Source organism: Magallana gigas, chromosome 1 (assembly GCF_963853765.1).
Source record: "Magallana gigas chromosome 1, xbMagGiga1.1, whole genome shotgun sequence".
NCBI lineage: Eukaryota > Metazoa > Mollusca > Bivalvia > Ostreida > Ostreidae > Magallana > Magallana gigas.
The window spans coordinates 68,009,103-68,021,374 of NC_088853.1; the positions used below are offsets into that span (position 1 = coordinate 68,009,103).

Sequence of the window (12,272 nt, forward strand, 5' to 3'; positions counted from 1 at the left end):
ACTTTAAAGTACACATACATCCAAGATCGCAAATAAGTATAAGTAACTTTTTAGAGATCTTTTTGTAATAATTTTACTTCCGGATTGAAATGTATCATGTGTTTAACCAATCAGATGCCTCCATTTTTGACCAATCAGTAATAATCAGTATACCCAATAGAAATGATGCATGATTAGACCAATAAGTGAGAACATGCAGGGTATATATACAGCCACTCTATCATTCGGAGAGTTTTTCAATCTGTGAACGACTCAACCGGTCTTCTGGCGAAACTTGAGACCACTCAGTTCTTAACCTTGTTTCTGTAGCTTGTGTCTTGTGACTTAATAAGTGTCTTGGTGACTTTCAGCTGACCAGGTATTATACTTCTATAGTGATTTGATAGTTGGCTGTCGTTGACTGTGGTAACAAACACAATTGTTTGTTTAAAACCACAGTCTGCAGCTAGTTGGTTATAGAGTTATTTTGTATCTTGGTTCTTTGTACAGAGATCTAAACGCTATTCATTCCTAACATTCTTAAAAAATGAACAACAAATTAACTTAAGTAAATTATTTAATACAAATTACACCAACCAACATTGAACAAGCTCCTTAAAGTGCTAGTTCTCCAAAAAGAGTAGTTTTTTCTAGCATGACCTTTCAAAACACAAAAAAAAAACGTTCACGGTGTGTGTTTGATAAGGTACGTGGACCTTCCATTGCCATAGTGTTTTGTTTCTTAACTTTGCTGTTGATCTGCTGTAATGAAAAAAATGACAGTAACAAACTGTAAATCCTCTCAAAAATCCATAAAACGAAATACAAATCCAACGCAGAGCAACACGGACCTCTAAAGAGATAGAGGTAGGACCAGGTGTGGTGGAGGAGTGACCATCATCTGCTGACCGGTCACACAAATCTTACTTGCTTACCAAACGCTTGGATATGGTTCTTTGATATGCATCTAGCTTATGTTGGCGGTTATCGGGGGGGGGGGGGGGGTCCTTTACAGCTCCAATTTAAAGTCAACTAACTTCAAAGCGTCCTAATCCAAAATATTTAAAACTAAATTTGACATTATAAAAACAGCTGAAGCTTCTTAAATATTTCAAAGTGATTATTTTACAATAATTCATCGTATTTTGATAATAAAGTTATTTATCGAATGAGATGAACAGGGAACATGATTTATACAAATGCTACAGAATTTAATCATTTTGTTCAAAGCATCTCATTATTTTAAAGAATGAACCATTGCGTCAAATGTTATTTAAAAGATTAGAAAACCCATTTATTATTATAAATAAGTATAGCACAATCTATACTCTGTCCAAAACTTATTGTGCAGCGCTTGTTAGATTATATGATATTAATATATACCTCATGTTTTAAATATTGATTCAATAGTATAACAAAATCACAAGATGTTTCTTTTGAAACGTTTTGCAAACGACATCGAAGTACCCCGGATGAAATGTTACTTCCAAATGAAAAAACAACCGATTTTACATATTCTAAATTTCCCTTATAATTTATCAGGGTTAATACAGACGATGTGTCAATGAAAATATCTTGTATTGCTTTATATTTCATCGTTTAATTGACAAATTCGTTTATCATAGTATAAAAAAACCAGACTATAATTGAATGGTGCATGATTTGTCTTACATCTATTTTTTTTAACAATATATATCATTTCTGAATCACAAGACACTTATCCTCCAATATCAATGTCTGCGACCTATATTCGATTTTATTTGTCACGAATGTTTGATAAGAGCACACATTATCATACGATACGGCGTAAAGAATCAGTCATTCCATATTTAATTTTAAGACATCAAACAATGTTAATAAGATGACAATGAAAATCATTTAAACAGGAACTCTCCTTTAAAAATATCTAAACAGTGTACTCTGTGATTAGTTTATACTTTTGAATCAGATTTAATAATTTTAGAATAAGCGCATGGTAAAGGAAAATTTATTCTGAGGCGAAGATAACCTAAAAGATTGGTCAAATAAATATGAATATTTTTCTCATGATTGCTTGTCTTATTAAAGAGCATCTTGCGCATGTTGCAAGTGTTGTCAACAAATATTTTTGATAGACATACACGCTCTACAGCGTGTGTGTACTTTTGAAGAGTAATCAAAAACTATCTTAATCAGAATAAGGGCATAATCAGAATAAGGGCATGGTCAATAAAAAGTATTTCACATTGAGTGGTCCCTGAAACTGGTGGTTATGGTTTGTGGGACTGGTTGAATAAAACATTTTAAGACGATCTCGCGTATCCACGAAGGGTATAAAGTTGATTTACAGACCGTGGGTCAACGTTGATTATGAATTGATTAACAAGGCCGCTACAGAAAAAGGACGAGACAGTCCTCTTGAAAACAGGTCGAAAGGATTGGTGTCGATACAGGCTTCTGCATGCTGCATGGCACAGAGTTGTACATGCCAGAGCCGATACACGTTTCGTTGTTTATACAATACAAGTCTCATTCAGTTCATCTCCTTAAGAAAAATTGAAAGATGTTATTCAGAAACACGAATATTTAGGAAAATACAAAAAAATTGTTGTGCACTCAACATTAATCAAAGTACTGAAGAACTGACGGGAGTTGATTTTGTCGATGTTTATTTATTTCAAAATCAATGATATGTTATTTTGCATGACAAGTACATATACAATTTCTAAAGTTGTTTCTAATTTGAATTACGCACATTTTTATTATATGGAGTTTTGGACTTTTTCGACAAGAATGTCGAGAACCCCCCATATGAATCATGTTAAATAATATTTAAAGATAAAATTAATTCAATCAAACTATGTATCAGTGATAGGAATATTTCTTGAAAATTGTATGGATCCAAGCAATATTGAACTCTAGTCTCGTTCAACCAAACGCTTGGCTGACACCGTAAATCTCCGACAAGAATTTACGGAGACAGCCGAGCGTCGAGTTGGACTCTGACGTAGGAATACATACGACTACAAAAAATATTTAAATTGTTCGTACCATTTAAAATCTGACTATTTTGAAGGTATTTATGAATAAGTTTCCTTGAAAAACAATGCTTTAGCACACATTACATCGAATTCATCAATTATTTTCAAGAACTAAGTCTTGTTAGCAGCAATGATTTGTGCTGAAGTCCAAACACTGTTTCACTTTCGGTTTGTCTGCGTGATTGCATAGGAGAGTTGATTAAAATCAACTCCCAAAAATGTTTTGGACAAAACGTCAAAAACATATATACTTTGCAGAGAATGTTGGACAAAATGGTTTCAGGTTGTGCTAATTATTTCATGATAAATACGTACGTGGTTTATACATGTATTTTTAAGCCTGTACAACTCAGTGTAGTTGTGTAGTTGGTGAACCTATACTATACACCACATTTTATATTACTTAAGGTAAATAACTCAGGGCGAGATTTTGGCATTAAATGTCCTCTTTCGCGACTCAATGACCCGTAATGTTTTCTTTTCCGATATTCTCGTTTATTTCACTCCAACGTTGTACCCAGGTAAAAAGATGATTTCATTTGACAAAATTTCTTTATTTTTATGTGTCCACTTTATTTTTCTTCTTATAAATTTAGAGGCATAAAATAATGACAACACCCACCCATCAGGTTGTTTTTAGTAGCGACTGTTAAACTATCTGAAGGATTGTGTTGTTATGATTTAGGTGACCGTGGTGGCATTTAAATCGATGTTCTTTCAACAAGATGACCTATATTTAGAGTCATGCACCAGTCTGGATATGCATGTTCTACCTTCCCTACACAGGAACAGGTAGGTGCTGATATGCATCATTTGATCTATTTGCTTGGAACAGTCTATATATAAAACCTCTTACAGGCCAAGCATTTCAATTTTGAATGTTTTAACTTTCAGTTTCACTATTTCTGTTTTATGAAACCGGTTTCCTTTTAGGTCGTATTTTGGGATTTACTTTCATTTGATTTTGATTGTTGTCTTTTTAATTTAAGAAACGGGTTGAAAACATCTCACCGTATATACTTTTGGTCTGTAATATCATAGTACATGTAAATACACTTGAAAACGTGGTTCGCACGGTACCATTCTGCACAAGTCTTTTGTAAAGCATTTATTGAAAACTCCCTGAAGCGTTTGATAATTACCACCGTTTGAAGTCCAGGGCCAGTTTCTTTTCAGTTGTTGAGGGTCACATTACTACACCATTTTTCTTATTTTATTACATGAATTTTAAAAACGAGCAAAATTATTAGCTATTGGCATACGATAGGCTTATATCTGATATCTGATAGAAGATTGACTGTTGTGTCAACATCAAAGCGATTTTAAATAAGATCACAGCGAGCATGATAATTATGTTTTAATTTAGTTCATCACCTCATGTTGTTAACGTCGAGTAAATTATTAAGTTGATATCTCTAATAGAATAAAAGGCTTCATAAATTTTATCCAACAATGCTTACTTTGAAAAATGAAATGTTAAAATCGTATTGCAATGTTTGTTTGTATCTGTTTCTTTTACCAATTGGTACATGTATATAAATGTGCATTTTGACCACAATAACTGGTTATTATTTTTACAGCCTTTTTTTCCTATCTAGATACAATTTAAGTAATTAAAATATCTAAATTGGTGTGTTTCTGAAACTCAATTATTTTACTTCTTCAATTATAAAGATTTTAAAACAGTTGTCAGCAAGCAAATTCATTTTTTAAGAATTTCATTTAATTTTTTAGATCTTACCAGGAAAGTATCTTCAGTTGTAGACCTCTGTGATGGCGTTGACTGTAACGTCCGCACAAGACGTTGTTCGTTGTTCTCTGTGTGACAATTCAGCAGACTACCAGTGTAAACTGTGTCAGGTCAAACTCTGTTGTGACTGCACATCTAAACATTTATCTGACAAAAGTAATATGCATGAAGTGGCCGAATTTACAACTCAGAGAAACTTGGACAAAATGGTTTCAGAATGTGCAAGCCATGATAAGTACGTCTGTGAAATATACTGTAAGGACTGCAGCATCTCGATTTGTACAAAATGTGTGACTGGATATCACAGACGACATAATTTTATATCATTAGAAGACTTTCTAGAAGAAAGGAAAGTGGAGGTTTTCAACGAAATTCAAGAAATCGAAAGTACAGTATTGTCAGAATTTAAGAAGCAGAAATCGGGCACGGGTGAACAAGAGTACGAGAATACCATTGAGGCTATTTTTGCTCACGAAGATGAGGTTTGTAGCGCCGTAAGAGAGGCTGGAAGTAAGCTAAGAGAACAACTCACTCAGATAAGGAAAGACAATCTAGAAATTGCAAACAAGAATGCATTGGAGGAAAAAGAGATACTAAACATCATTGAAGAAACCAGGGCATTGTTAAACAAAAACGATCCTAAAGACATTTTAGAGTTCGAAGGAGTTAAATGTCAAGTGAATTCTAGTCTTGTATTGGTCAATAAAAGGTTGCCTGTTTTTCAAATCAAGCATCTAGAAGAGGGAGAGATTCAGTCAATGTTTGGTGTTCTGGTCAATAACGAAGATGAGGTGAGTTCTTTACAGAATGAAGTTATATTATCCAGCAGAATTAGAATGCTAAAAAATATTCAAATTTTATGTGGTGCAGACAAGTGATAGATCTTTTACAATGATATATGCAAACGTCACGTTAAATTATCTGTTCCGTCTGTGAACAATGCCATTTGTTCATGCTATAACACCCTGTTAATTGTCAAGATTTTAGTATAATAACAACATATATAAAATTTCAAATGTGTGGTTATTATATTATTCTTGTATATTCTTGTATCTGAGGGAGCAGGTAAGTGAAAACAGTTGATTTAAAACCATTTATTACTGGAGTTTAAAAATTATTTATTGGCACACAAAGAATGCAAATAACTTTGAAAAAGAAATATACCTTGAATTAAAAATAGACTTTTGGATATCAATGATCCCATAATCTTAGAACATTCTATATTTCTGACGGTTGATAATCTCCATCGCGATAAAAAAAAATTAAGTTTGTTCCGCTGCTGGGAAGGATAATGTCGCTGAAATGAAACTCACACATTTCAAAAAATAACTTATCAAATTATTTTTTTATGATTGCCAGAACGAAGTAATTGGTGGCAAAAATCTCAAGAAACAAGCCTGGTTTCATGGATACATCCCAAGAGAAGAGGCTGAACAGCTGATTAAAAGAAATGGGGACTTTCTTGTCCGTGAAACAATGAACACCACAGAACAGGATCGTTACGTGATCTCCTCCTTTAGGAATGGTCCTGTTCACTTAAGAATTTCTCCTGGAACTATTGTCGTGAGTCAGTCATGTCAATATTTTGTTTCCAAGCGAAACGTTTGTTTGTGGTAATATTTAAAGGATCCATAACCACAAGAATTTAACAAATTATGCTATAAAAGTCGTAATGCACGTATATAAACCGTATCCTAAAGCAACCGAAGAACTGACCGAGTTTAAAATAAATTCAATGAAACAATGATAAATTCTTAAGTTGGTAAAAATTACTACAGTAGACTTTTTTTATTTTGCAAAAACTAATTTGTCAATTTTGTCTATAATATATGTACCAGTCATTACTATTTTTATTTAATTTACTTGGGCAATTTGCTATCACGATTTTGGAAACCTTTCAAATATACTAATTAATTATGTTTCCCTTTACAGACCAGGGTAGGTCGGAGAGCTACTTTAATTGACTTGGTAAACCATCTGGTGACTTCTGGCGAACCTTTATCAAACAGCAACCCCTCCATTTTTAAATTCCCAGTGGACCGAAATCAGCATCAGCTTGACTTTGATCAAATCAAGCTAGGACCGAAAATTGAGAACGTACGTTTGTATCATTGTGACACATTTGTCCTTACACACATGGACAGATAGAGACAGCAGATTTTTGTCTTTAGAAAATCGTTTGTTTGTTTGTATACCGCGATGGAACACGATGTTTAACCGATTTGTCTCCTTGTGTGGAAGACAGATTTCCAATGCATCATTAGAAACCTGTTTTTTTAATGCATGTTTTAATCTTTTAAGCCATTTACATAGATAGATAGATAGATAGATAGATAGATAGATAGATAGATAGATAGATAGATAGATAGATAGATAGATAGAACAGTGTTAGTGTTAATATCTGAATTGGTAAAAATACATGTAATACATTAAAATGGTTATTTTTTATTTGACATTTAGATAAAAATATATCACTGGAGAGGGATTTCTGTTTCTTTTATCTAGATGCAGAGGGGCCATGGTCTTTACAATGGTACGTTTGTAAACAAAGCGGTCCTGGTCAGTAGTGATGAGGAAAAAGAAACACGGCTGTTCAAGAACGTCAACTTGTTGCGGTTTTTCGACCATCCCAACATCGTACGTCTGCAGGGCTACTCGGCGCTGTGGAAACCGGTTCTACTGCTGATGGAGAATATGTCTGGTAAATTGTAGAATTGGATCAATTATTTTGCGGGTTTTTTTTACTAGTGAGATAAGTTATTTCTTAATGTACATAGGAGAGTGGACAAAAACCACAAAGTAAAAACAATTAATGGGGCGATATTGACTAAATCTCAAAGTAATAACACTTTTTGTTATACTTTCATGTTAAATACTGAAATCTGATTGGTTAAGACGCAGTTAATAATATTTACTATTACCCTCAGCGTTAGCAACGCACTTGGCAACGGGTAACATTAAAAAATGTTACATGCGCGAAAATTATGCGCGTACGGTTCGCTGTAGAATTCACGTTATTACTATATAAAAGCAGTAAAATTTTCTTAAAAATTTTAAAAAAGACATTCAGTATAACAAAATAAATAGTGCCTGTTTGGGAGGATAACAGTTGAAATTGACACCCTTCGAAAACCATTGTCAACCTCCGCTTCGCGTCGGTTGACAATGGTTTTCTCGGGGTGTCAATTTCAATTGTTACCCACCCAAACAGGCACTATTTATATAATAAGGACTATATTTACTAAACCTTCAAAGTAATAACACTTTATAAGGGCAGTATTGACTATAACCGCAAAGTAATCACATTTCACATGGTTAATGTGGACTATAACGTTAAGGTAATAAAGCACTTCATAATTTTGACATAAGTCAATTTTAGGACTATTTAACATCGCAATAATAAACTTTATAAGGGCAATATGGACCATAACTTTTAATTAACAACCTGTCATACTGTCAATGTTGATTAGGATTTCAAAGTAATAGCACTTTATAAGGTAAATATGGACTCTAATCTTAAAGTAATTGCCCTTCATATGGACTTAAGGTTGTTTATTGTTCTGTTGGTTCATTTTTGCTTTTATTGAAGGAGGACCATTGCTGACGTACCTGAGAGGTAATGGAACATCACTTACAACTAAGAAACGTACAGAAATGTGTCGAGATGTCGCCAAGGGGATGGCGTATTTACACAAAGACAAGTTTATCCATAGGTGAGAAATTCCCATGGTAAAGACATGCTCATAACTATAATAACATTACTCTTGGTTACCTATGAGTCAATAAAACTCTTTGGTGAAACATTTGTTAAGCCTTCGCATGTCGAAGTTAGTTGTAGGCAATCTTCTTTACATGTTAATAGTTATCTCTTACCTTAGCAGTGGGATTGAGTAATGTCTCAATCAGAAGATAATTGCAGTTTTAAAATGTCCCTTTTTTATTTTTAAAATATTTTTCAGACGAAGTATTTTATCCCAATTTCTTATATAAAGAGATGTTGCTTGATATTCCTATATCTTGAAATATTGCGAGAAAGAAAGAATGTAAATAGTATTGTGTTTTATCTGTTTATTTATTCCTTAGAGATGTTGCAGCCCGAAACTGTTTGGTCAGTGATGGCGGTGTTGTCAAGATCTATGATTTCTGGATGACAGAGAAGGGGGAGGCGTATCAAATACAGGACAAAATAGAGAGGCAGATACCCATCAAGTGGACCGCACCAGAGGCTCTCCTCTCAGGTAAGAGAGAGAGAGAGATAGAGAGAGAGAGAGAAAGAGAGAAAGAGAGACAGACAGACAGACACAGACAGATGTGGCGTAATCTTGTTTCGACAAAAAAATTAACATGTTTCATGTCCATTGTATAATTTTATAAATTCATTGCAAGGAATGAAGGAAAAATAATTTGAAAATCAAACATCTTATTACTTTATCTATATAGTAATGTGGTATAGAACAGAAAAAGGTGAATAGTGGTTAATTCAATGGCTCTCTGGTATTGTTCAATAAAAAAAGGATGTTTTGTCAGGAAGCTACACACTTTCGAGTGACGTCTGGAGTTTTGGTATCCTAATGTGGGAGACATTTTCATCCGGGCTTTTGCCTTATCCCGGTTTAAGCAATAAAGAAACAACAGAACAAGTTCCTAAAGGTAAAAAAATTCGCATAACCATGATAAATATACTATTAATATACCATGAAACAGAAAAAAAAGAAACCTAAAAAAGCCACGACTCTTAAACTTTTATGAGAGCTCGATGGTCGTGGCCATTTTTAGGGTATTTTAATCTCCTTAAAAAGAAGAGCTCTGTGTAAGAATTAATTTTAAAGTTAGAATTTTTGAAGCTGTTTTTCTTACTTAATGTAAGTTTATGGCCAATAATTTCATATGTCATAGTTTAAGACAGTTTTGATGCTTATTTTGTTTGACAATCCAGCCTCCTTGAGTAGTGTTCGTCCTATGTATTGCTATACGTAATTATGGCGGAGGAAGTTCAAGTTACTGTTATCTCTGAAATAGTTAGCCCGCATGCACGTGTTTTAAAAGACTTTCAAAAATGCACGTGCAAACACACATGCATCTTCTTCACCAATTTTCAATCTAAAGATAAAAACTGTAATATTTTTTTCAGGTAATTATTTTTAACTTTAGATATAAAACAGCAAATTATACATCTGTTTACAAAGTTTACATACATGTACGTGTTTTTTAACAAATTATCAAATACCATTATAGGGTACAGAATGAAGTCCCCGGATGACACGCCAAAGTCCTGCTACAGCCTGATGCTGAAGTGTTGGGAGGAGAACCCGACCAAACGGGGGAACTTTGAGGAGATAGTGAAGAAACTGCAGACGATTGTCCAAAAGACGAAATAATATTGATGGAGTGCAAAGAGACAATATGGACAACATATGAAAATGTGCAAATGGAAAAGTGACATGTATAACAAAAACTAGACTAACAAGATGAACTAAATAGTCAAAATAGACATAATGTACAAAAAAGGATATTCAATGTACATTGTATATCAGATTTGTGAAATTGACAAAAAGACTAAAATGGACATACATGTATTGGCAATATATTCTTATTAAAAAATTAACAGAAATGCATCAACAAAATGGTCTAATCAAATAGAGAAATTTTAAAAAAAAAAGTTGACCAAAGGAATGGTCAAAATGAGCAAACCATTATGAATAGCTGTGCATAGTGGATAAATCACTGGTGAAGTATATATCGGATGATATTGTTCAGCCTGATTACATATTCTACTTGATGATACATACCTAGCATGATGGGCGTGGCAACATGTATCACTTCCACACTGCCGGATATCAACATAAAATTCAAACCTGCCCGTTAGAATTTCCGCAAACTGTTTTCATAACTACAAAGAGACTTGCACTGTAGCTCTTGTATCTATTAATTTCATTGTTTCTATACGAGGACATGAAATGTTCAATTAGTTTCTCATGTGAATAATACGAATTATTTTGTATGTATTTATATCTGTTCTAACATCATTGATCCAGATTGCTAAATTTTGGATGTATTAATATATTCATGTAAATACTAGTATATAAACATGTGCATGCATGTGTACAAAAAGTATATAGCGTATTTGGTATTTCACAGTTTCGGTCTGAAAAGATCAAAACGTTACATATACCAGTCTGAAATGAAAAATAAGAGCAATTATTAATTCCATTGCTTATTCAGTATTTTTATAAAAAAAACATGGGTTATGTGGGATCTAGCTCAAACATGCCACCGATTTCATCTTATTCTATCTCAACCTCTCTCAAAAAAAGTATCAATAAACAATTTACTGATTTGACTGATCGTTTTGTTGATTTATTGATTGGTTGGGTTGATCGATTGATCGATTTTGATCGTTCAATAATTAGATTGTTTGACTTTGCATACTGACTGATTGGGCTATTTATTGTAACACTTATTGCTGTTTAATATGTGTAATGTTTAGACTGATAAAGCTGCATGTATATGTGTACATATTTTCTGAGTATCGGGAGTCAAATAAAAAAATTGAACTAACAAGTTACATAACCGCAGGGTAGTATGTGGATGTTAACTCCATTTGCTGTCTACATGTATATTCATGTACATGTAAGGATGATAGGAAGTCAACTTATTTTTTTTTTTAGTTTGTTTATAAAACCGATGCATGTTAATAAATTGCAGTATGCTTGCTGTCTCTATACATGTATAAAGACAGGGTTTACTATAAGGGCGAGTCCTTTATAACTTCCATTTACTAGCTACGTCAACCAATATACTGGTAAGACAACGGACGCTATTGATTATAACCGATATCTATTCACATCTATTCACATGTTTCAACATAGTTAATATTCATTTTATCAACTTCAAACGGACAATATGAAATCAAAATTTCAAATAAAATAACGATAGGTAAACCTCCGCGATTTATAGACACCCAACAATTAAGTTGCATAGACATGTAGATAAACAGTCACCTAAATATGTCCACCCCTTTCCCTCTCCATTCCTTTTTTTCCATGGGGGTGGGGGATAATTCCTGGATTTCATCCATAATCTATATTTCGGCTGGTGTTCCATTTATTGTCAAATGATCTACACTTCAAAAAAGAAAAAGAAAGAAATTAATCATCGGTTCCACACCAATAAACAAGAAAGAAAAAAAAGGAGATTAAAAAGAAAAGAAAACAGGTAAAAAAAAATGGAGGATGAGGGGGCGGGAAGTCAATGTACATGTACATATCCCTATAGCTCTGCGAAAAATGTGACTCTGGTTAAAAGGCAAATTTTAAGATGAATCTGAAATGTATAGTAAGCGCTCATGAGCGCTGAGATATCTTAAATTTCCGATTATGTAATATGAAATAAGCTGTTTCACAGTTCCTCCATCCTCCATATACATGTATTTGGTCACCCCCCCCCCAAAAAAAAAAAAAAAAAAAAAAAACCAAACAAAGAAACAAACAAACAATCAAAATAAAACAAACAAAAAAACCAAT

The 12,272-nt window shown here is 33.4% G+C and overlaps 1 protein-coding gene across 2 annotated transcripts in view; it reads left to right on the forward strand.

Annotated features, from left to right (window-relative positions):
* LOC105344788 (fer-related kinase 1) overlaps positions 1-11,321 on the forward strand; it is a 65,999-nt gene extending 54,678 nt beyond the window's left edge. The window contains exons 2-10 of one of the 2 annotated variants that reach the window (XM_066076668.1): positions 3,685-3,791; positions 4,734-5,540; positions 6,109-6,312; positions 6,682-6,846; positions 7,255-7,450; positions 8,339-8,462; positions 8,833-8,987; positions 9,277-9,399; positions 9,985-11,320. In XM_066076668.1, the coding sequence (XP_065932740.1) occupies positions 4,773-5,540; positions 6,109-6,312; positions 6,682-6,846; positions 7,255-7,450; positions 8,339-8,462; positions 8,833-8,987; positions 9,277-9,399; positions 9,985-10,127 (1,878 nt within the window). In that variant the 5' untranslated portion in view covers positions 3,685-3,791; positions 4,734-4,772 and the 3' untranslated portion in view covers positions 10,128-11,320. Of the gene's footprint in view, positions 1-3,579; positions 3,792-4,733; positions 5,541-6,108; positions 6,313-6,681; positions 6,847-7,254; positions 7,451-8,338; positions 8,463-8,832; positions 8,988-9,276; positions 9,400-9,984 lie in introns of those variants that run through there. The other variant, XM_066076673.1, reaches the window with a different exon arrangement.
* Positions 11,322-12,272: the final 951 nt, after the last annotated feature.